This window comes from Chelonoidis abingdonii, chromosome 1 (genome assembly GCF_003597395.2).
Source record: "Chelonoidis abingdonii isolate Lonesome George chromosome 1, CheloAbing_2.0, whole genome shotgun sequence".
Taxonomy (NCBI): domain Eukaryota; kingdom Metazoa; phylum Chordata; order Testudines; family Testudinidae; genus Chelonoidis; species Chelonoidis abingdonii.
In genome coordinates this window covers 329,563,925-329,590,342 of record NC_133769.1, presented here as the reverse complement: position 1 = coordinate 329,590,342, position 26,418 = coordinate 329,563,925, and the positions used below count along the sequence as shown (strand labels likewise).

At 44.0% G+C, this 26,418-nt stretch overlaps 1 protein-coding gene across 1 annotated transcript in view; it reads right to left on the bottom strand.

Moving 5' to 3' along the window:
• ATP8A2 (ATPase phospholipid transporting 8A2) overlaps positions 1-26,418 on the bottom strand; it is a 612,384-nt gene that overhangs the window by 533,342 nt on the left and 52,624 nt on the right. The window contains exons 8-14 of the mRNA XM_075061658.1: positions 24,892-24,961; positions 20,660-20,787; positions 18,062-18,173; positions 15,824-15,989; positions 11,013-11,140; positions 9,611-9,688; positions 2,360-2,448 (exon numbers count right to left, since the gene is read on the bottom strand). Of these exons, the coding sequence (XP_074917759.1) occupies positions 2,360-2,448; positions 9,611-9,688; positions 11,013-11,140; positions 15,824-15,989; positions 18,062-18,173; positions 20,660-20,787; positions 24,892-24,961 (771 nt within the window). The remainder of the gene's footprint in view (positions 1-2,359; positions 2,449-9,610; positions 9,689-11,012; positions 11,141-15,823; positions 15,990-18,061; positions 18,174-20,659; positions 20,788-24,891; positions 24,962-26,418) is intronic.

Genomic DNA, 26,418 nt, shown 5'->3' with positions numbered 1-26,418 from the left:
ATTCCATATAAAGCCCGACTAGACCCTCCTCCTCAGTACTGTAAATGGTGGTTGCATGGGTGCTCGCGAGAGATTCCAAGGCAGTGTCCCGTGAGTGCAAGTGAACACCTGTGACGACCTATCCACTTTCAAAAACATTGGAGTTTGACACATGTAAGACCACTATCATCACATACTGAGAGCTGGTGCGCTTTCTCGACAAAAGGCGGTGGTGCGGAACACTGCGCACCTATGCCGCCCTGGAGCGTGACTCTGGTACTCAAAGATGCTTTAGCAAGATCCTATAATAGGAGATGATAAATTGCGTCATATATGGCCCTGTCCGTAGATGAGAAGTGTGGGCGAAGTCTCTGGCCTGGGGCTGCAAGCGTGACATCTGCTCCCTTCTCTGGGTGCCTCTCCCTAGTGTGCTGGATACCTGTGGTTGCTTATAGACGAATAAGACATAACTTGCGCGTGCCGTACATAGTGATCTAAGCAAACCTCAGCCTGAAAAACCAAAATAGAAAGTTACTGCCAAAGACATAGAAAGGTGCGGCGTTGGTAGCTGGACCTGAGTTCCTGAGGCACCCAGGCCTACAGTGACCTGGGGGAGACGCGATATCTCGCTCCAGCATACTCCCGCCGACGGGTAGCGTACCGGAGCTCGCATGCTGTATTGACCGTTGCCGCGTTTCCAGAGTTTCGCTCCTTGCCGAAGTACAAACCCTCTAGAGACGGTGTGTCTTCCGACCGCGGTGAGAGACTCCCTATTGGCGTCCTTGGTGTGCCCGGGACTTATGCAGAGAAGGCGGATCGTCTTGGGGCGGGAAGATGGGTGACACCTGGCCCTCGTGGAGTCTGTCCAAAGTGCCGCGCGATCAAATGGCAGGGTGAAATCCTTAGCCTTCCTCTTGGATGGCTCCTCTGCCGACTCGTTTTGTGCTCGCGCTACGAGTGGGTCGGAGCTCTCTGGAGTGCCCGTTCATGCTTCTGTGCCTCATTTATTGGGAGTTGGTTTGCTCTTATGGAAACGCTCAAACCTGATCTGCACCCGGACGGCCGCCGGGCTGGCTTGAGGAGCCCAAGGGCTCTCAGTCGGAAGCTATCAGGGATGCCCGTACCCTGTCGCAGAAAGTCTCTTAGGCGCCCATGGTGGACGGGGGTAATCAGCTCTCTCCTCCAGAACTCCCCTTGTGCCGGGACTGGGGCGGCATTCGGACTCGCGATCGGCTGCGGCGCCGGCCCGTGAGGCCAACGAAACCTCCTTGCACAGCCAGCTACGGCCCAGGCGCGCGGCGTGCGGTGTGCTCCTTCCACGGTTTGGCCGCTTAGCGCCGGGGGCTTTGTAGGCGTAGGAGGGCACTACCTTCGCTGCTGGAGCCGTGTGAGCCGCTTGAGTGAATGCGTGAGAATGGTTCTGTGCCGGAGCGTGTCCTGGTTGCTCAGGTGTGCTGGAGATCCTGGATTGCCTGGTAGACGCGCTCGGGGATGCCGCGCCGGTGCGGCTGAAGTGCGCTCTTCCCAATAAGGTACGTCCTTGAGGCGCACTGGTCCCGCTCCTTTTTGTCTCGAGGAAAGACTATAACGACAGTGCCTGCACTTATCTGAAATGTGTGATGATGCCCCAGCGCATATTCAGGCAGGCATCTCGCTGGGATTCGGCTGGTGAGGCCGGTTCACAAGCTCAGAGCACGCCTTGAAACCCCGGCGAACCAAGTGACTGAAACCCGAGCGTTCCTTGAAAAGAAAAGCGCGGCTGTGGAAAGGGCATGAGCCCTACTCATCTGAGTTTAAACTTCTTTTGACTATTTACAACATATAACTCCATAAGTTCTAACGTATAACTAAACTCTTTGTAAGGAAACAGGTTATACTTTCTCAATTTTATGTCTACTATTAAGTAACTCTTTAAATTATGATAACATAACTCTATGGACATATGTTAACAAATTGACAAAGGAGGAGGCTGCGGGCGTATCAGTGTGTGCTTAGCATATTGCCTTCTTTCCTCCATCAGTTCCTAAGACCCGACACCTCCGCTACTGAAGCGATAAGAAGGAACTGAGGAGCGGGCGGGCCAGCAGGGGTATATATCACCCGCCATAGCGGCGCCACTCTAGGGGGCGACCTGCCGGCCCGCTTGAGTTGCTAGGGTAAAAGTTTCCGACGAACGTGCACGCGCGGCGCGTACACCTACTGGAATGGATATGAGCAAGCACTCGAAGAAGAACTAACAATTTATTTTATGGGCACAAAAATGAATTTCTATTAATGCAACCGAACAGTTAAATCTAATTTTATTACAGAACAGAATATCAATTTTCAGAATTAATAAAATTAATTAGTAAGCTATGGAGTTTATAGAAATAGTACCTACCCGTATGTCACTCCAGCAATACTACATTTCTTGAAGTTCATAATATTGCATGTTAGAGTGCCTGTTTTATCAGAAAACAGGTATTTTACCTAGAATACAAATAAAACAATTGTAGCAAGTTCACAAGATTAACTTGTATAGAAGCACATTAAATCAGAAAAAAATCACAAGAAAGTATGCATGTTTAGGTAATACAGCAGTACAGGCCAATGCAAACTTGTTGCAGTTTGTCAGAGATTAGTTCTATCTTACAAAAGCTACAGGCAAATTCCCAGGAAAAAATATTTAAAATAAGAGTTAATATTGTTAATATAGTTCCTCTAAAAACAAGAAAGACCAGATCCTGAGTGGGTATAAATTGTCAGAGCTTCACTATAATCAGTGGAGCTATGCTGATTTACACCAGCTGAAGATATAGCGCTAGAAGTTTAAATGAACAAAATGCTCAAAAAAAAAAAGTGTCTGTAAATTCTCAGTTAAGGATCCAACACCGATTTTAATTAAAAAAAATTCTGCATGAGGTCCTGTGAACTGCAAGTCCATCCATCACTTACAGGCTGGAGACCAGTACCTCCTCACATTCCTGCTTTGAATCAGAGACCAAGATGTCTCATTGCTCATTTTCCACATATCTGACAGATATTTACCCAAGTCTTGTTTGTTACTTGGCTATGAAAGGCTCCACTGACAGCCATCCACACCTTCAATACCACCTGGAGATCCCACTGTACTCCACCAGCTCTCCAGATGTGTGTTAACATCCCTAACTTCCATACACAAGCCAGGCATTCACCTCTACACCTTTATAATAAGGGTATTAATTCCCCTTATAGGATATAACCTGAAACGGTCATACCTTCATACAACAAAAATCTTATGCTCTTGTGACTCACACATTCAACAAGGCAAACTTAAGTTTCTTTCACAGGAACTTGGCCCTGGATCCTTAACACAATTTTCAGATTTTTGAAAACTTCCTTATTTTGCTATTTTAATTTTCTTATGAATCTTGTTTTAAGAAAGATCTATTCTCAGTCTTAACTCTATTTTAGCAATGCTTTTTGTACTAGGATTTCCTTCAGATTTATTTAAAAGTAATGTACCAATCCTTTTATACTGATCTTCTTGCAGCCTCAAAAGGGGCCTCTAGAACAGACCTGGGCTAATAATGAAAATATATTCATTGTATTAATAAAATTTCATATAATTTACATTTCTTGACTCTTCAAGAATTATCATGAAATATATTAAAAATTATTCCACAGATATTACCTGATCAGCCCTAGTTATACGCTCAGTAATTACAACTTGTACCTTATGTAACCCTCTTTGGCTTTGAACAATTTAACTGGTAAAGTAAACATTAGAAAGTAGAGCCAGTTCATTGAACAAATTTTTGTGGAGTTCTAGTACGGAAGACACAGATAAGTCAAACTGTTGATTTAAACAAATTATAAAAATGTCCCTAAGAAGAAAAAAGCATTCATAGAAATGAGGGCTGGAAGAGACCACAACAAGTCAGCTAGTCCATCCTCCCACACTGAGGCAGGATTAATTAACCCGAGATTATCCCTGACAGGTGTTTGTCTAACCTGTTGTTAAAGATCTCCAGTGACTGCAATTCCACAACCTACCTACATAACCTGGTCATTTTTTGAAGATCCACAACTCAAAATTTACTTGTTCACTCAAATAAACATGAAGGTCTACATTTTCAAACATGACCAGTGATTTTGAGTGCCTCAATTTTTGAGTGCCCAACTTGAGTCAGGTAATGGGGGCTTAAATTTGGAGAAAAGACATTCAAAGTCTTCTGTTAACTGGTGTCTCAAATGCATATATTGCAGGGTGGGAGGCCAAAAGCTGAGACACTCAGTTTTATGTCAGTGAGATTGCCTAAAACTTGGCTTCAAATGGAAACTGTCTTCCAACCCAGTAAAAAGCAACAAAGAGTCCTGTGGCACCTTATAGACTAGCGGACGTATTGGAGTATAAGCTTTCATGGGTGACAAAGTGGGTATTCACCCAAGGAAGCTTATGCTCCAATACATCTGTTAGTCTATAAGGTGCCATAGGGCTCTTTGTTGCTTTTTACAGATCCAGACTAGCACAGCTACTCCTCTGATACTTCCAACCCAGTGTAACTCCTAATATATTCAGCACTGATAATCATTTTAGACAGAGGGACATTTATGATCCAGCTATCAAATTGAAAATACAAAAACACCAAGACAAGTTATCTAGTTACCTTAAGCAAATGATAATAAAATCAATGACTGATGGATACCTTAAGATATATGTAAATTAGATGCATGCTAGCCTGATTACACTGTATGTTTCATTAAGAGACATGAAAGCCCTGAGGAGCCAAAGGATTCCAGATTAAAATCAGAATTTCTACTATTCTAATCCTTGGCCTGGAGGGAAGACCGGTCTTACTCTAAGAAGAAAAAACAATGTCAACCAATCTGTTAAAAACTGTGCTTTCAGTAAACCGGTTATGCACGAGCCTAGGACTCTTCTGGGAAAGGGCTTTAGAAAAAAAGGCCCATTATAAATTTTCAATGTAAAGATCTGGCATGTTAAAAAGTAGATAATGAATATACATATCTAACAGTGATAATCATTTTTGCATGTTACAATGGAAATTCTGCCTCTAAGGTCTCCACATTTTCTGGAATTTTATTTTGGGAAAGTTGACTGGGAAGTTCCTTAACTCTGAAAAATATTCTATTTGTTATTCGGAATTGTACAGAAAAGTTCTGAGCAACCACACATATTTTATACTTCAACTAGAACATGTTGAGATGTTAATTATTATTATCACTAAATATTTGTATTATTATTGCAGCGAGGAGCTCTAGTCATGGACCAGGACCCCAGTGTGCTAGTTCCTGTACAAACATAACAAAACAGATGGTCCCTGCCCTGAAGGACTTACAATAAATGCTCCTGTAAGAATGCAAGTGTAATGACTCCACAGGGTTAAAACCTGGACCAGCAAGGTTAATGGAAGCAGCTTCATGCCAGCTCTTCACTTGGCAGTTACTGGCAACAGGTTACCTGAGATTCATGAAGCTCAGCCCCTGTCGGAGGCGCCATCCCTGAGGTCTGATTGGTGGAGTCCTAGAGCTGCTGATTGACCTACTAACCCTACTTATGCCAACAGCAGGACCAGGAGGCCATCTAAACAAGTGGGCTCTGCCCTGCTTTAGACTATGGCCTTGTGCTTCCTGCTACCAGCTCCTAATACCTGCTCATGCTTCCCTGGCTTGATCCCTTGGCATTCTGACCTGCCTTTACTCAGGGCATCTGACCTGTGGTTTCTGACTTTCAGTTTGTTGCCTACCTCTGACCCATTGGTATCCTGACTTGACCTGTCTCTTGTTCTGATCACCAGTTTGTCTCCTGCTTCTGACCTCCCAGTATTCCAAACCAATTGATTCTTGACTCCTTTCTTGTGACTGTGGACTCTGGCTCCTACTATTAGGTTTGCCTGCCCATGACCCAACCGTGACAGTGACTTGCTCTTCATCCAGTTCAGGAATGACTGAATTGGATGAAGAGAGATTCACTAATGTCTTTTTATTTTCCTGGTTGCAGAATAAAGAGTACAACATTTGCACGTGGTGTTATAGGGAGTTGGAAGGTACAGCTAGGATTTAATGAACAATTTAATTAGAGATCCAGAATTCTGAATTAGAATGAAAGCTTTGGGATAAAATCATGCATCTACTGACCTGAGATAAAAAGTCACCATCTTTCTAAAAAGAAATGCTGTTGTTCAACTGCAAGTTATGGTGCTTGATGCAGGAATTACTGGGTGAAATTCTATGGTCTGAGTTACACACGAGGTGGAATTAAGATGAGCATAATGGTTCCTTCTGGCATTAAATCTATGAATCTTTCATCTCTAGCAAATACTCTGGACAGAAGTCAGTGAGGGAAGAAACAGCTCCTCCCTCAAACTGGTTTCCAAAACTGAGCTGTTAACCACACCCACCAGCGTTCAATATCTCATATCTCAATAGACTGCATGCAATCGGTGTGTCTGTAGGACAATGGAGGCACATGTATGAGCCTGCAGACTCAGAGTAGGTTTATGATGTCCTAAAACAGACCTTAATAAAAACTGAGGCAACACTTTAGACAAAACTGTGCCCTCAAATACACTCCAGCAGCTCCTACAGAAATTAATGGAAAGAACACTGACTGAATGCACCCCGTATTCAGAAACTGCTCAACTACTCGGAACACTTTGTCAAAATTTCTTTGAGAGTATCATTGAAAGCTAAAATAGAGGGGTAGCCGGTTATCTGAATCTTATAAAGCAGCAGAGAATCCTAGTGGCACCTTATAGACTAACAGACGTTTGGAGCGTGAGCTTTCGGGGTAATACCCACTCGTCAGACGCAGGTAGTGAAATTTCCAGGGGCAGTATATTAGCTAGCAAGCACACTAGAGATAACGAGGTTAGTTCAATCAGGGAGGAATGAGGCCTTTTCTAGACGTAGAGTGTAAAACAGGGAGGCGGAAGTGCTCTACTACAGTTTTTCTATATGCTCTCAATATCTGATTTGTGTCCATATCATTATTCCGTAGTGACTGTCCTTTGGCCGATGTACATTAGAGAGGCGGCATTGGCGGCATATGAAATGGCGTATATCATCTTGGTGGCACCGTGCAAGGTGATATGACCAGTGATGGTATAATGCTGATGTCCTAGGTCTTTTGATGGTGTGATGTGGGGCAGAGTGTGCATCTGAGGTTTTGTCATGGATTGGTTCCTAGCTATGAGTTACTATGTACGTGTGTGGCAGTGCTGTGGAGAATACGTTTCAGGTTGGCAAGCCTGTCTGGGACAAGGATTGGCCTGACCACTCGAAACTATGAAGAGTAGTGGATCATTGTCCAGGATGGGTTGTAATGCGCCTGAGATGGCGTTGGATGGGGTTTTAGCTGGGGCTGTATTGATGGGCCAGTGGATCTTGTTGGTTTCTTCTGGGTGTTGTTCTTCAGAGGAGGCTTGGTGTAGCACGTCTGGCTGCTGTTGATCTGTTCCTAATTCCATTCGAGCGGGTATGTAGTTTTGAGAAGCTCTTGGTGAAATGATTCGCGCACAGCTGTAGGAGATGGCAGAGGCACTTCAACAGCGTCGCTGGGCCACACTAAGAGACGCTTAAGGTGGCCCCTGCCCAACAAAAAACTTCGGACGGAGACTTCAAAGAAAACTGGCTGAGCTTCAGTTCATTGCAATATGTGACACCATCACCTTCTGACTAAACAAAGCACTGGTGAGATGGTTGGCAATTACAGAACGCAGTTCTCTCCTTGTTCCACACTCTACTGCTAGAACAGGGCCTCATCCTCCCTGATTGAACTAACCTCGTTATCTCTAGCTTGCTTGCTAGCATATATATACCTGCCCCTGGAAATTTCCACTACCTGCGTCTGACGAAGTGGGTATTTACCCACGAAAGCTCACGCTCCAAAACGTCTGTTAGTCTATAAGGTGCCACAGGATTCTCTGCTGCTTTTATTTGAAAGCTAATAACTCTGGTCAATAATACCGAGGTTAAATGTGGGTAGCAACATTATATATCAAGTTATGACGATCAGCTGCAATGATGATGGAAATGTGTTTATCAGACACGTCTGGGGAAGGGGTAAGCCTGTTTATCAAAGACAAAGGACAAGCTGACACCTCTAGCCAGGCGTCATCAAAGTTAACCAGTCAAGTGGCCATTCTTTAACAAGAACGGTAGGCAGGGACAGATCAATATGCATTTTAACAAACAAAAACATAGAACCTCTTTCACCACCAGATTCCATGTCTCCATCCTAAGAGTGGGAAGGAACTTTATCTAGGGGTAGCCATCAGGAAAATGCACTGGACCATGAAAGTGAGGGCCAAAACTATCCTGGGTATTATCTCTTTCTATCTCTCTTTCTCTCTTTCACTGAAGATGACAAAAGCACCAGCTTTTGATTTTGGGAGGGATCCTAACATGAAAATTTGGCAAGAAATGTTGCTGGGAACACGTGGTACATATTTTACCTAGAACCAAGTCTAGTTCGGTAAGTTTTAGTTACTAGAAAGCATTTTATCTTTATTTCTCTGGTAATCATTTCTGACTTTACTGCCTTGTACTTACTTAAAACCTCTCTCTTTGAAGTTAAATGAACTTGTTTTAATCAAAATTAATCCAGTGTTGTGTTTAAACTGAATGATTTGGGTAACTCCAGTTAAAAAGCAAACCGTTGAATATTGACCCCTTGCAAAGGCAACAGACCTCTAATATCTGTACTGTCCAAGAGCAGGCTGGACAGTGCAGAACAAACATTTTTGGGAAAATTCAGGGCAGGATGTGTTGGGGGGTCACCCTGCAAGTGGTAAGCAAGGCTAGTGGGAGCTAGAGTGTGACTGGAGTGTTGCTAATAGGCTGCAGCTATACACAGATACTCAGAGGGTGACCTGCATGCTGTTTGGCTGGTTGTGAAGGGTCCAGGTTGGGAGTTATATCAGCAAAGAACTGGGAGCACCCAAGATTGTAGGGCAAGAGGTGACACAGTCCCTAATTGGTCTGAACTACACCCCAGAATGTGACAAACATACACATTCCAGGGCAGAATTTGGCCTCTAAGAGGAGGAGGGATGGTCTTTTGGTTCAGGCACTGAACTGGGATGCACAAGATTAGGGTTCAAATAGTCTAAGGGCAGGTCTTCACTACCCACCAGATTGGTGGGTAGGGATTGATCGATCGGGAATTGATTTATCGCATCTCATCTAGACGCGGATAAATCGATCCCCGAACGCACTCCCTGTCAACTCCGAAACTCCAGCTCGCAAGAGGCAGAAGCAGAGTCGATGGAAGAGCGGCAGCAGTCGACTCACCACCGTCCTCACGGCCAGGTAAATCGACCTAAGATACATCGACTTCAGCTATACTATTCACGTAGCTGAAGTTGGCGTATCTTAGGTCGACCCCCTGCCCTCCCCAGTTTAGACCAGGGATGTGTCAGAGTCCAGAATTAAGTGACCTTGGACAAGTCACTTTATCTTGCTGTGCAGCACAATTATCTACCTGTAGCATAGAGCTCCCCTATCTCAGGGTCAGATATTACATTGAGGTGGACCAGAGAAAAGCCTATAATTATTTTAAGAAAATTGTTGCCTTTGTATGGTAACTTTTCATGTGTCTCTCCTAAGTTACATGACAAGTACGATATTCCCAATGAGGTTCTCTCACCTGCCCAAGCTCCTCATTAAGGTTTGAAGTTCTGGCCATTGCAGGTGTATCTGTTTCTTGATAATACATATCTATATCCTGAAAGAAAAATGAAAGCAGACCTAAGATATACAGTTTAATCAATAGTTAGCTGCCCACATGACTGCCAGCCACACCAATGGGAGTGCTGCTGCAGAACAAAAGCTGAATATGGTCCTTTGGAGAACAACAGTTTGTCTCTCAAATGTATCTGTGTATTAGACATCTTGAAAATGACACCTGTTAAACATTGGCATTTCCTTTGCTGCACATTCAGCTCAATGCACAAAAAGGGTCAGCAGTCTTAACACAGGGAAAATTCTTTTACAGGATATCAATAATTCTAACCAAAAGACAAATAGTTAAAAATCACTAAACTACTGTAGTCCAGACCTCACTTCTAAACAGAAAAACTGCTCACCTATACTACAACCAGTTCTGTTTATATCATTGCAATTAATTGGAATACATTGCAAAAACAGCTACTGCATGTCCCAGTAATCCGAGAAGCAATTTTCTAGATGACTCAGCTTGGAAATGATTTTAGTTATACTAACATAAAAATCTCATAGGCAAAATAAATGTAACTTCATCTGGGATTATCTTTTTTTAGGGGTCTTCTTCTACAGCCACATTGAAGCCCTGAGGTTGTACACATGCACACACCCAGGCAGATGCACATGATACATTTCCTCCAACTTTACACCCTTCAGGCACATCACAGCCATCATCTTTGTGCCCAAGGGGACTGAACAGGAATCCATATGAAAACTACCATTTCAGTTCCTTACCTGACCAGAAACGTCACTATTTAGTGACATTAGCCACTCCCAACCTGCACTCTGTGGACAAACATTGCAGCTCAAGCACCACCAGAGTGAAAGTGACCTGACCATGTTTTACTTTCACAGTAGCCCCCAGGGTTCTGAATAGGAGAACTGAAAAAATGACAAGATACTGGTGCTTTTTCACTCTGCTGAATCTTAGGAAACCTATGAGTTGCAGAAGTCATTACAGCTGTTTGCCAAAAGGCTCAGGAAGGTGACACTACCTGTTCACATTCATTTCGTGTTCAGAAGGCTTTCCTAGCAACCAAAAGTGCTAAAAGGTATTTTTTTTTTTTCTAATGGAAGCTTAGAAACTGCAGAAGTGGATGGCACTCATGCACAAAACCTTTCTACAGGCAATTGGCATTTTCAAGCCTTGGTAGCATGGACCAGTAAACTAGCATTGAACAGATTCACTGAACTATTAATTGGTCTTGCCAAAGTCAGTAACTAAAGAGACACTGACAAAAAGATGACAAATTTAATTTTAAGGGTTTTACACCAATCTGACATTCAAAACCACAATTTATTAACCAACTTTTAGTTCTTCTACTTACCCAGTTTATAAAAAGAGCCTGAGTAAACTTGACGACTTCCAGGGTCACCAGCAGACTGATGGGAATGAGATTGTTGTACAAGATTATGAATGTCAGCAGATTGTATCCAAAATTGACATACAGCTCTTCTGTGGACCAAAAGGTATAGGATAAGGTCACTAACAAGGCACGTGTTCATATTCAGTCATCTATGCATTTTTACAGTGGTAATACTGTGGAGAGTTCCCGTTTTAAACCAATGGCATACACAGATGAACTTCTATTTTCTCTCCGCATAACAGACCTTTTCAGTTTGTTGACTTTATTCAATTTATTGAAAAGGGCTAGATTGTGCCGACTCTCATGTGGGTAGGTGAGGGCTCATGGCATTTTCTTTCTACTTTGTGCCCATACACAGGAGCCAAACAAAATCTTGTTTTTTGCTTTCATGGCACACAAGATTCCAGTGCAGAAAGCAATGCTAGCAATGGACAGGGCAAAACTAACTCCAGGTCATGGCCCTGCCCCACTCCACTCCTGCCAGCATGCTTCATTCTGTTGAAGGTTGTAGACAATGCTGTTTGTGTGCGCTTCTGGACACCATGGTCCTTATCCTGATCTCACTTACACCAGTACAAATTCAGGACAAACTCTAGGTAACTTTCTGCAAATCAGTTTAAAAAATGGTTCAATGGAGATCAGTATCAAGCCCATTCTGACTGCCTCAGACACAATGCTCCCAGCAGCTGTCACGGTGCACAGAACTTCTTTATCCTGGTTCCCCTGCCATAACAAGTGCTTGGATAGCATGGTGTAAGAATCTGAATAGAATAAAATAGAACTGAAAAGTGAAAATCTCACCCAATGTGTTGTTTTTAAAGATGATAAACAAATGAAGACTTTTTACCTAAAATGTCTAAATATGGGACAGAAGTTATTTTCTACACCAATAAAAGATCAGAGCTGGTTTGAATTTCTCCCAATATTGTAACAAAATATTCATATATAACGGGGCTGCTGGCAGGGCATCTGCTGTAAGACCTCCTGAATTTGCTCCCCCCTACTTGATCCAAAATAGCCTGAATCTGATGACCTTCCAGGCACACTGCAAAACACTTCTGTTTGAGGGTATTTTGGGGAAGGGCTAAGGATAATCTTCCCAGAGTGACAAAGAGGTGAAAAGGTGGCTGACTGGCAAAGTTCCTTGTTGAATCATTATTCTAATGCTGCTGGGGTTTTACTGTAATATTAATTACACATTGGGGTGCCTAGAACTTGCTGAGGTGTTTTTTAAAATTTATATATACATACACATATTTAGGGTCCTACCAAATTCACGGCCATGAAAAATGCATCATGGACCATGAAATCTGATGTCCCCGCTGTGAAATTTGATCTTTTGTGTGCTTTTACCCTATACTACACAGACTTCACGGGGGAGACCAGTGTTTCTCAAATTGGGGGTCCTGACCCAAAAGGGAGTTGGAGGGGATTATTTTAGGGGGCGGGTCACAATACTGCCACCCTTACTTCTGCGCTGCCTTCAGAACTGGGTGGCTGGAGAATGACGACGGGTTAGCCGGGCACTCAGCTCTGAAGGCAGCGTCCCACCAGCAGCAGCACAGAACTAAGAGTGGCAACAGCATATCATGCCACGCTTACTTCTGCGTTGCTGCCTTCAGAGCTGGGCAGTCGAAGAGTGGTGGCTGCTGACAAAGGGCCCAGCTCTGCAGGAAGCAGCACAGAATTAAAGGTGGCAATACCAAATCCAGATTCCCAGCTCTGAGGGCAGCGCAGCCACCAGCAGCAGTGCAGAAGTAAGGGGAGCAGTACCGTGACCCCCACTACAATAACCTTGTGACCCTCCTCCCCCAACAACTCCTTTTTGGGTCAGGACCCCTACAATGACAACACCTTGACATTTCAGATTTAAATAGCTGAAATCGTGAAATTTACAATTTTTTAAATCGTATGGCCGTGAAATTGACCAAAATGGACTGTGAATTTGGCAGGGCCCTACACATATTACATCAACTTCATAAAAGGGGAAAGGCTATCTATACTATGTGCACACTGTGGGAAACATGAGATTTAGATTTATAGACTCATAGACTTTAAGGTCAGAAGGGACCATTATGAGCATCTAGTCTGACCTCCTGCACAATGCAGGCCACAGAATCTCACCCGTCCACTTCTATAACAAACCCCTAACCTATGTCTGAGTTATTGAAGTCCTCAAATTGTGGTTTGAAGATCTCAAGCTGCAGATTTCTGAGTAACTGAGTTTATTCTTAGTTCTGTAAGCTGGTTACTAGAAGTGCAGTATTCCATATTACAGTCCAAAGGGATCTGGTAATCCTGTATACACGCTATCTGTCCCCACTGAAGAGCTACAGATATTATTTCTAGCAGCACATTTTCACTCTGCCTCTCCAAAAAGCTGGTTTTGTTCCACATATTTCAATAGAGTTAGAAGATGTGTCCCAAATATTTTCACCAAACATCTGTATTTATGGCTTCCAGTGTTGGCAAGTTCAGTAAACTATTCACTCTGGTGAGAACTGAAAAAAGATCACAATCAAGGTGATATGTAATTAAAACTAAATAAGGTATCCAAATAAAATGGTTTTACCAGCAGTGAATATGCTAGATAAGTTGCCCAAATAAATGGATAGAAGTAGCCAGTATAAATGAGCTTAAGAAAAACAGTCATTTAAGAGATGGGAACTGAAGAATCCAGGCAAATGAATCTGAGAAAAAAATGAAGAGGCAGAGGTGAGCCAGAGATGAACACTCTGGAACTCTCAGAAGCTTTGAAGCCTAGTTTAAATCTAAATTTTTTAATGGCTCAATATTTATGCCAGGCTGAACCAAAATCTGGGTCCAAATACTTCTGAACTTGGGAGTGTTTAAAATCCAGATATGACAAGAATTTTCTGCAGCTTGGATAAGTCTCTAAGGAAAACCAAGAGGCAAGCTGAGTGGACAAAGAAGTTTTTTTCTATCCAGACATTTGTGAGAATTAGGCACTCTGGTTAGGCACCCAGGTTTGAAGTTTTGGTTCTGAAAGAATAAAGTAGACTCCCCTTTTCTGACAATAAGAAAGAATGACTGGTTCGATGTGTAACTCATCTTTCATGCTTTGAAAATGCATCTCCCTAGGTGAGACAATATTTTTACTTCAGTTATATTCATTTTTCAGGAATGATACTACATTCATTTCAGCAAAGTTATTCTCAATTTACAGCAGTTTGTGAGATCAGTCCCTATAACTTTTGAGTATTCTCTATTACAAATCGTTTCATTTGTTTCTCTTCATCACTGCTTCTTCCAGTCATTTACACATCTTGTGTTCCATATTTTTCCTGTGCAGAATTTTTGTTAAATCTGGCAGTACTCTTTTTTAAAAAAAAACAACCTCTAATAGCAGTAACAGTGATTAAAATGGAAAAAACATGATTGCCATAAACTGAAGTCAAAGCTAGTTCAATGAAGAATGGGTCCTGAGATCTATATAGCCTGCTATCAATGCCACTCCTTCTCAAAGACTGGATCTTTTTCAGTAAAGGTACCATAATTGCAGTTCATCTGAAACAGACGACAGCTCAGCCATTGCCAGTGGTTTTACCACTACCAGTAAAAGATTTACACAATTCCAGTGACATTTATTTATTTAGGTCTGCATCCTAAGATAGCGTCAGTAACACAATAGCCAATGTCTGACACATTTTGTAACTGATTGTAATATAAATTGAAATGCCAAAAATCTCTCTCCTGCAGAATAATTTATATTCTATCTTGAAGTGTTTTCACAATATCTGTTATCTTTGTGTGACTATTTAATCTCATAAGTAAATACAGGTAGCAAAAAGGAAGTAAAATGGAGTCCTTCAATAAAACACACGCACTATACAGGATCAGAGTTTTGCAATTGCAAAATTACCCATCTTTTGTAAGCCAGAACATCCTGGTCCAGCAAATACAAAGACAGCAATAATACTTAATGTGTGAACATTAATCTTCAGGATATCAATATAGGGGAGATCATCCGCTCTAATAAATACATGGGCTAACTAAAACACAGAGGGACAGATCCTCAGCTGACATAAATCAGCATAAAATTAAAGTCAGTGGAGTTATGACACTTCACACCAGCCTAGGATCTGGTGAAAAGAGGTTGTGGCTGAAATATGTAGACAAAAGGATTGATCGACAGAAAAGAGGCTGATACCACAAATCCTGTACCCAATTCAGTAAGTTACACTGTCCCAAACAATTTTTCATAACTGAAATAAAGAGCCTTTTGGTCATCTTTGAGTGGCATTTTGCACCGTTGTATGAGGCACCTGGCATTTGACTCTACATCAGTGGTTTGAGCACTGGCCTGCTAAACCCAGGGTTGTGAGTTCAGTTCTTGATGGGCCATTTAGGGATCTGGGGTAAAAAGCTGTCTGGGGATTGGTCCTGCTTTGACCAGGGGGTTGGACTAGATGATCTCCTGAGGTCCTTTCCAACTCTGATAGCCTATGATTCCCCCTTTATTTTTGGACAGTTACCTAGCAGCATTCTCAGACCTTGGGAGCAGGGAACATCTTGCAACCCTCAACAGCACATTCGCAGGCAAGCTGGGCTCCGCAGTTACTGCAGTCTGTTTCTAGAATACATTGTCAAATAAAGTTAGCTGCTGGCTTTGATTTTCATTTATGAGCCTCCTTTCTGCATTTATTTGGCAAAGATAAATGGCCTGGCATGCTCCATAGAATTCTCAAATGTTATGAGCTCTTCACTGTTTTAACATATAGACAACGGGCCACCTGCAATCAAACTCTCACCATTTGAGCCAAGGTACCAGATGACTTTGCCGTGTGTTCTGTTCCATAGTAAGGCACCCACAGAACTCACAAGGGCCATGACCAGAAGGATGCAGAATAAAACCAGAATCTGCATGTTGGTCACCTTCTCCACATTTGACCTCTTCAAAGGGGCTTTGGTTGAATTCTGAACAAAAGCAGAAACAGCCTTGAGAACTGGTTTAAGTATGGCAATAACAACAGCAAATCGAGAGAAAAACTGCTAAATAAGATTACAGTAACTACAAAGATGGGACTGTTCTCCTTAGTTCTTCTGTGCACAGTTAATTTTCAGTCTTAAACCAGTGGACTTAGCTACTTTGTTCTCAAACTCCATCCCCAGCCAGTTAAATATTTTATTTATGCGAAGTCTATGACTAGGGCCCCTAGCCACTATGGTGGTATTATACACATACACAGACTACTGTTCTGAGTCAGACATAGGGGACATGTACTACGCTCAAATCTCTTCTGGGGGCTCAGCATACTCCCTCCAGCCTATTCATCCCACTCTGATGGCCAAGGCAGGTAAGAACAAGGCCACATCCCTACCTCTGAGGGTCTAGCTCAGGGGTGGGCAAACTTTATGGCCCGAGGGCCACATCTGGGTATGGAAATTGTATGGCAGGCCATGAATGCTCACTAAATTGGGAGCTGGGGTGCAGCAGCGGGTGAGGGCTCTGGCTGGAGATGCAGGCTCTGGGGTGGCACCAGGAATGAGGCGTTCAGGGTGCAGGAGGGTGCTCTGGGCTGGGACCAGGATTGGGACAGGGGGTTGGGGCGCAGGAGGGGGTCAAGATGCAGGCTCCGGGGGGGGTGCTTACCTCAAGCAGCAGAGGCTCAGCCAGGCGGCTCTGCGCACTGCCTTGTCCACAGGCACCACCCCTGCAGCTCCTATTGGCTGCGGTTCCTGGCCAATAGGAGCTGCAGGGGCAGCACTTGGGGTGGGAGCAGCGTGCAGAGCCCCCTGGCTGCCCCTATGTGTAGGAGCCAGAGCGGGGACTTGCCGCTGCTTCTGGGAGCTGCGCAGAGTGGGACAAGCCCCAGACCCCGTTCCCCATCTGGAGCACCAGAGTGGGGCAAGTCCTGGATCCCACTCCCCAGCGGGGGTTCAAGGGCCAGATTAAAACACCTGGAGGGCCAGATGCAGCCCCCAGGAAAGAGTTTGCCCACCCCTAGTCTAGTTCCCAGGGGAACACTACCAGAGAGCAGCAGTGACTGCCCTCAAAAGAATGCAAGGATTGCAATTTTCTCTAGTTTCTGCACAGGGCTCTAAAGGGGAAAATGCTCCCTAAATCCTCCCCTCCTCTCTTGTGCACTGCAAGTTTTTAGACACAGTTCAACAGCAGCCAAGTATAGTTCTCTTTTACAGCCTTAAAACTTAAAAGACCTGAACTAAAGTCTGATTTAACCTGGCTGAACAGAACTACTTGCAGGATCAGGGCATATATTAATGCATGGAAAGATTTTAACTGGATTTATTGTTCTAGAAGTAGATAATTTCTTCCAAGATTACAGCCCACAGAAGATTGCTTGTTCCAGAAAGTGACCAGGGGTGTACTGCAGAGTCATAGTTGACATTACTTTGCCTTGTTACTTTACTTCTCTATTCTGCGTGAGAGTCATGGAAAAGCTTGCATTACCATGGTGCTCTGGGAAGGCTGCAATGGCACTTACTTAAATTTAGATTTAAAAGAGTTAGTACTATATAGCATGTATAAGCATACAAGTCTGTCATGGAGGTCTGGTGATTTTTGGTGATCTCCGCGATTTCAGCCCCAGGCAACGGGACTTGAGCTGTCAGCTCCATGAGCCGAGGCCATCAGCCCTTTGCGGCACAACGAGTCCCGGGCAGCGAGGCTCAAGCTGTCACTCTCCACCCTCATTTGGGCAGCAGGGCTCAGGCTTCCATGAATTATTGTGTATTGACTGTGACCTATCTGTGACTTTTACTAAAAATAACTACGACAAAATCTTAACCTTCATCATGTAAAAAATGTATGTTGTAAGCTTCTCCTAGCAGGTACTAAGAACACACACTGAACCCAGCACTGCGGAGTCCCAATCTCACTCGAGGCTTCTGGATGCTACTGCATTACAAATATAATGACCAACACTTCATTTTGCATAATCAACTCATAAGGACAGGCAGAATACAGAAATAGAGGACACCGATTTCCGACAAAACACACATAAGATATTATTTCCAATCCATTTTACCTGCATGAGCTTTGTGTCATGTCCTGTGTACACAACAATTCCTAGGACCGATTGGGTGTTTCTAAGCTGTGCACCTCTCAGCAAGATCTGGTCAGGCCCAATGGGAACCGGACTAGAAGCCAAGAACAAATTAAAAATAAGTACAGATATTTGAAATGACTCTGAAGATACTCTAACCATTCAAGAAAGTTATTTTTCATTATATGAACACACACTTCTTTTCTTGATTACTTCCTTTTCATATCATTTACAAAACCCAGCACTTTGAAGGAAATGAATATTTAGGGACCTCCAGCATAAATCTGCCACTGCTCATAAACAAATACATTGAGTTCACTCCTCGACTGTGTTCCAGTCTCTGCACAGTGCAGCAAGGTGGCGGAGCTGCAAAGGAGCTGGCTACAGTTCACAGTTTGGCATCCAGCATATTATAGAACAGCCTCTAGACTGCCCTAAATAACACCAGCAGGATCCAGTGGACTGTCAGAGGGGAGTCAGGTGCTAGTCTCAACTCTGCCACTAGTCTGCTGTGTTACCTGGGGCAAGGCATTTCATCTCTCTGCGCCTGAGGGCACCTACACTTGAATTGCTACAGCAGCACAGCTGAATCACTGCGCTTCAATGTAAACACTATCTGTGCTGATAGGAGGGGTTCTCCCATCGCTGTAGGTAATCCGCCTCCCCGACAGGCGGGTAGCTTGGTCAATGGAAGAATTCTTCCGTCAACCTAGCACTGTCTGCACTGGGGCTTAGGTCAGCTTAACTACACTGGTCAGACGTGGATTTTTCACACCTCTGAGCGATGTAGTTAAACTGACAATTTTCTAGTGTAGACCAGGCCTTAGTTTCCCCTCCTATAAAATGAGCATAATGACAGTTACCCTTCTTTTTAAAGCACTTTAATTTATATGGATTATAATACTTGAATTTATACAACTGAAGCAGGAAATTTTCTTTTAAGAGTTACAAGAGGGATCTAAATTACCCTTAAAAAGGAACTGTGGTTCCAAGCTCAACTAAGGGGCTATCACTTCTCCCATATTAAACAATCATCACTTGCAAAGGTGATACAGGAATCCTGGCTAAATTCCCTGTAAGCTACACATCTGAGCAGCAGCCTATTTAGCACGGCACAGGTGCTCAGGGAACCCGCCTGGGGGGAGGGACCTGCTATTGCCGGGGGCAGGGCTGCCCAGAGGATTCAGGGGGCCTGGGGCAAAGCAATTTCGGGGGCCTCTTCCATAAAAAAAAAGTTGCAATACTACAAAATACTATATGCTTGTGGGGGCCCCTCTGGGGCCCGGGGCAAATTGCCCCTCTTGCCCCCCTCAGGCAGCCCTGGCCAGGGGAGGGATGCCCCTCCCCCAGCCCCAACCTAGCCCGGTCCCCAACCTGCCACAGCCAGGACGGCCCCCTCAACCCCAACTATGCCACAGCCCAGACCTGCCACGGTTGGGGGACCCTTTCCCTGGGCCAAACCCAGGCAGCCCAGCCCAGCCCTGAACCCGGGCAGCCTTGCCCGAACCCAGCCGCAGCCTGGACCTGTCACGGGGCACCCCTCCCCAAACCCAGCCCTTGCCCGGACCTGTCGCGGGACACCCCTCCCCAAACCCAACCCTGGCCCAGATCTGTCGTGGCCAGGGTTCCCCTCCCTGAACCCAGCCCCAGCCCAGACTGCGGTGGCCAGGGGAGGGTGCCTATCCTGCAGCCCCAGCCCCAGAGCTGCTGCATCAGGGAGAGGCGCCTCTCTCCCCCAGCCCAGGTGCTGCCGCAGAGGGAGAGAGAGCTGGGGGGAGTCCTCTCTCCCCGCTGTAGCCCCGGAACCCCTCCTGCACTCCAAGCCCCTCACTGACGGCCCCACCCAAGAGCCCACACCCCCAGCCAGAGCCCTCATACCCCTGTACCCCAACCTTCTGCCCCAGCCCTGAGCCCCCTCCCACAATCCGAACCCCTTGGCCCCACCCCCACCCAGGGCCAGCTTTAAGCCAATTCCCCGGAATGGGGCCCTGCGCCCGCACCTAAGAGGGCCCCACACCTTAGGTGTCTTTTTTTTTTTTTTTTACTCACCGGTGGCGGGTGGGCGGTCCTGCTCCGGGTCTTCAGCGGCAGGGGGTCCTTCAGTGCTGAGGAAGACCCGGAGCGGACCTCCCGCCGCTGAAGTGCTGCCAAAACCCTAGACCGCCGCCGGGTATTCAAATCAGGCCCTGACATTCGTAAAGCCGGCCCTGCCCCCACCACATGAATTTTGTTATGTGCACCAATATGAAGGTGATGTGTCACACATCACCTCCATATTGGTACCTATAACAAACTTAATTCCGCACACGGGTGTGAAGAATTAGGGGGAACACTGAACCCAGGTCTTCTAGTTCCAGAACTCACAGGCCTCTACCACTTAAGGTAAAGACTGTCCATTGAAGTCAATAGAGCTACACCATTTTACACTAGCTGACGATCCAGCTCATGCACCAGTTAGCAGTCATCCATAGAAATACCTTTATGTTCTTTCTGTGTTGACAAAGAAGCCACGCTGCACACATACACATAAGACCTATTTCTTAACAGAAGACAACCGTCATTTTTCAGTGAAGTTGATACCTTTGGCCATCTAAGCGCAAGTTTCCAGTGAAGTCATAGAGGTGACGGTTGGGTCCTTCACATTCTATCTTCCCAGACACCTTCATCAAGTCTTCTCTCGACTGCAGACTAGCAGTTTGAGTCAACCCCTGCAAGAGACCAAGCCAGAGGACATGCCTGTCAAATCAACTTTTCTTGTTAGTTTAATTTTCCACATGTTGTTCTATAACGTATCCCAACAAATGAGAGATAGAGGCATAGCTTAGTACATTGACTTAGTACTCGAGCTTCTGTTGCTTATGGGATTCAGGGGCTCTGTAAGCCCCACAGAAATTGTTTACTTAATAAGATTTTGCCCGAGCTTGCATGGTCGCTCAAGGCAGTAAAGTGGCATAAGGCACCTCCTTACTAGCTTGTGCCAGCTGCCTCTACAACCATTCATAGCGCTGGACAGAAAACAGGCTTCACAGAGCTGTTACACTCCCCCACTTGGCACAAGTGGGCAGGAGGGAGCGGGAAGAAACAAGGAACGAGAGCAGCTTTGGTTCTGCCCTCCTCCCACATAGGGCAATGCAGCTTATTGACACATGTATGCTAAGTCACACACTCCCTCCTGGGCCACTCCTGGGGCAGTACAACCATGCTCTGCCCTTGCTCAGGGCTGACTGCTAACTCACCACAGATTAACAGATTCCAAGGCCAGAAGAGATCATGTTGTTATCTAGTCTGCCTCTCTGTATAGCTCAAGCTATAGAATTTCCCCAAAATAATTCCTAGAGCATCTCTTTCACGAACACATCCAATTTTGACTTAAACTACATCCAGCTCCTTTGCAGCTCCCCTAAACTATTGCACTCAGTGCAGACTGCACACACAGCCAAGAATTTAACTCAATGTATTAGTTTATTGGGAGGGCAGAATAAGATTTATCATATGTATCACCATACTCAAAAATGCAATTTTCTGAAATTTAGAAACCACATGCCTGATTCTTCACTGCTTTTCACCTAGTGTCATAAGTTACCCTTGAGCAAAGGGAGTGGAAAGTGAGTTTAAATCACTGCCATAAATCCATTTTCCACCTTGTTTGCTAAAGTGAGACTCCACGTAGTAAGGCAGTTGGAGAATCAGGTCCACATTTTTTAAATGCAGTGATCCATATATAAATAAAATCTGCAGAGGATTCCGCTCCAGACTAGTGTCCTTGGTATCAGACTGTAGATACAATCACATTTTCTCAAACAAAATTAAAATGGAGGCAAACATAAATGTTTTCAAATATGAATTGTAAGTTACAATGGTATTATTATGATGCATTTTGTACAATATGGGTCATGTGAGCTGTCACTGGAAAAGTTATGATTTGCTAAATATGATTATCATATCTGTATGCATGTACCATTTTTGTATCAGAAGTTATGAATATTGACTGTGTATCTGTATTTCACATGTAATCACACCTGAGTGACACCCACTAGGCAAAATGCTTCCAGATAGATAGTCAGCTATGAAGGGCCTATTCAAGGTAATAGGCCATTAGGAAAAACAATAGGCTTTAGGAGAAGCTTATCCACCTGGTGAGCCTTCCTGAGAAAGCTTCAGACAGTCTGTAAGTAATGGCTGCTATGACTCAGCAAGGTATGCAAGGGCATGTGACCAGGCCACATGACATGGAATTTCATCTTGGATACCAGTGTTTTTCCACAAATTGAGTTTGGGACAAAGGGTTCCTGCCATATGCTAAAGCTATATAAGGCGGGGAGTGACATCATCTGTTGTTCTTCACTTCCCCACAACTGAACACCTAAGAAGTTCCTAACCAAAAGGACTTGGAACTGGGGTGGGGATCCGAAGCAAGTGCAGCTTGTGCCTTGAGAACCTGCAAGCCTGCTTGTACCATCAGTCAGGGTGAGAGATTGTTAAATCAAATCCTATCCTTCAAGTACAGGGGTAGGCAACCTTTGGCACGCGTGCCAAAGGCGGCACGCAAGCTGATTTTCAGTGGCACTGACACTGTCCGGGTCCTGGCCACTGGTCTGGGGGTCTCTGCATTTTAATTTAATTTTAAATGAAGCTTTTTATACATTTTAAAAACCTTATTTATTTTACATATAACAGTAGTTTAGTTATATATTATAGACTTATAGAAAGAAACCTTCTAAAAACGTTAAAATGCATTACTGGCACACGAAACCTTAAAGTGAATAAATGAAAACTCGGCACAGCACTTCTGAAAGGTTGCCGACCCCTGTTCTTGTATGTTAAATTTAGTTTGAGTTTTTGTTTATTTACTAGGTAAGCTGCTTTGATCTGTTTGCTATCACTTAAAATCTACCTTTTGTAGTTAATAAACTTGTCTTTGCTTTAAAGTCAGTGACTTTGAATGAAGTGCTTTGAAATCTTAGCTCAAGGGGCAAAGGCTGTTGCATCTCCTCTCCCCAATGAGGGGGAGCCGAACTGGAAAATCAATTCATACTGGTTGGGGTTTTGACCAGGGCAGGACGGTACAGCTCTGGGGTCCTAGGCTGGGAAGCTGGTGGTTATTTTGGCTGTAGCCTCTTTATTGTTGGTTCATGCAGTGGGTGGTCAGCCTCCATGTAACTGCAGCTGGGTGCATCCCTGCCTGTGTGAATGCTGGTGGAAGTGTAGGACCAGTAGTGCGCCTGCAGTTTGTCACAGCAGCACAGGGTTAGAGAGAGCCTAGGCTGGTGAGTCAGAGAGCTCAGTGGTATCCCAGTTCCAGGTGGCACCCCGGGAGGAGCACATTACATCTTGCACCTCTTATAAATGAAGAGCCGTGTCAACAAAACTGGGTCTCTACTTTGGGCAGCTAAATTCCAACTCTGACCACAAGCATAGTGTGTAATAATCAAATCTTGGTATTTCAAACACTCTTGTCATGGCTTTTTGTGCTTGAAACCCAGCACTTTCCTACCTTTGATAGTTCCTTTAGTAAACCATAATGGTTTCTTTGATTTGTTAAGAATCTGGCAGTGAAGTACACAGGTTTCCAAGTGCTGCTTTGATGCTGTCAGAGGTATGCTGCAATCACATGCAGCTGCATCTTAATGTGATCAATGCCCTGATTCTCCTCGCACACTAGTTTTAGATTTGAGCAGCTGCAGTGACTAAATGGAGTTACTCCCAATTGACACCAGGGTGAGTAAGAGGAGAATCTCTAACTCTCCTTCTCTGATAACTTTAGATTTCCCAAACATTTAAAATACAAACTTATTTTCTCACCTCTAAACATTCTCTTATATTTTACAGATATATTTGCATAAAATAAAATCTGTCCTTCTGGGTGAAGTTTATCATGGGCACAACATGACTGACACCCTCGGTACAGAACAGCCACTGTATCCATGCTGCACAAGCTGTGGAGAGGACATGTAAAGGGACACCACGCTCCAAGGGTTCTGCATCAGTTCTGATAAACCACTGCAGGGGATGTTGGGGATGGGCAGGAGGACGGTGGGAGCTTGGCCTCTGTCTCTGTGATTACGGGGATCCCCTTAAGTAGGATGTGCATAAGAGTCTCAGTTAATTCTTTTTACTCACACAAAAATACCAATCTCAGCTCCATGCTGCTCCCCACCCAAAGACTGAGGTGCTCACACTAAGGAGTCGGAGAAAGCAGGGTAAATACACAGGCCTTGATCCACCTTTACACTTCTCCAGCAGCATAAAGGAGCCTTGAAATGGATACATCTAATTCACACTCTTTAACGGTCTATTTACGCTGCCGGGGTGGTATAAGGCAGCCTCTGTGTAAATGAGAATCAGGCCCATATGCTTTTCAACATGACCTGAAGTTCATCAAATGCAGGTCCTGTCAGATCAAGAGAGTGTAAATTCATGTTTAAAGGACTTAACAAGCATGTAATTACAGCAGCCCTGGGAATAATACTGCTATTAGCGAGGGGGAAAGTGAGACAGAGAAGTTTAATATTTTTTTGAAGGCCACACAAGACATAAGCTTCATAGCCAGGATCTTCCTGATGTGCACTCCCATGTTTAAATCCATAGGAACACGCCTCTCTTTAATTTAGTCTCTCAACAAATCTGTATAGCAATTATTACCACCTCCATTCAACAGATGCAGAAACTGGCCGCGAGAGCCTAAGTAACTAGTCAAGAGCTATACAGCTGCATTTAGAATCCAGATCTCCTCACATCCAAATCTCTTTCCTAACTGCGAAACAGGACTTCCTAGTTCACATTAGACACTAACAAAATAAATGTGATTTTACCTGTCGTATTTTAAGATTAGTCTCCCCATCAAGATTAGATGTTTCAATATAGCACATTGCCTGAGGTTCACTGCAGAAAGCACAGTAAAATTTTCATGATTAAACATTTCATAAAACAATTACATTGAGCCTTACTTGTGCTTTAAAAGTACCCAACTATAACTATTCTCGGTACATGATATGGCAAAAAGTTAAATTCTGAGGGTGAATGACAGAGTGCCATTTTATAAAAATCCCTTTTAAAATTACTTCACGTAAAAATGACTTAAATAGTTTCTTAAAAGAACACTTCTATCTGAATCAGTACAGATGCTATCCAGCAAAAACAAGGAGCTTTACCATAAGTACATATCATTTCTAGAAAATATTAAAGAACCTCTGCTTCAATTCTTCACATTATTTAATAACTCAACTGTTTCACTTTTGACAAATTCTCCTTCTAGAATTTTTCTTCCCCAAATTTGTTGAACAAGAATGCTAGAAAATCATAGCAACATTAAAACAGGAGACATTTTCAAAGTGCTGAGGACAGTTAGACACCAGCTCCCTTCATATTTTTTCCCCATATTGGCTATAGGCTGCTCATACAACCCACCAAAAAGCCTTGACTGTAAGGACAGCAGAAGATGTTAATGTTCCACCTCCCTGATTCTAATTCCCCCCACTTGCAAAGGCTACTCTGCAGGTGTCCTGTGGTTGGAGCCACAAAGAGGTATTCTGGAACCAGGGTTAGACTCAAGGGGTGTGGTCTACTAGAGTGTTTGTGCCCTTACATCCCCACACAACCCTGTCTTACAGAAATTACTCCTCTTTCTGGCTGGAATAGTCTGTCCGAGGAGCATTAGAATCTTGCCCAGAGTTTGTACCCACTTATGCCCTGTAGTTCATAAATTCATAGATTTCAAGGCATGAAGGGACCATTATGACCATCTGATCTCCTTTATAGCACAAGACAGAACTCCTCCAAAATAATTCCTAGAGTGTATCTTCTAAAAAGACTTCCTCACTTATGGCTATGTATCACAATGAAGAAATTCACTGCCTACTTAGACCCAGATATGCATTTCATCTTCCAGTTTTTGCAGACTACTTTCAGTACATTGAGATGCTGTTCTATACCTCCTGAAGCAATCAGATTTAAATTAATCCTTGTATTGCTGCCATTTTCCTGACTGTCAGACACCTGAATGCCAGACAGATGCAGGTATGCAGATCTAGCCATATTCACAGAAATATATGTGGTCTCCAGAGAAATAAAATTTTCTTTTAGAAGTCAGACAGCAATGGCAGCTGGCACACAGGTTCCCAGCTTCTCACCTATGGGCAAACTAAGATCAAATCCTATGGATGCTACAGACTCTAATACAGGAACTCCTCACTTAATGTTGTAGTTATGTTCCTGAAAAATGCAACTTTAAGCGAAACGATGTTAAGAGAATCTAATTTCCCCATAAGAATTAATGTAAATGAGGGGGTTAGATTCCAGGGAAATTTTTTTTCACCAGACAGAACACACACACACACACA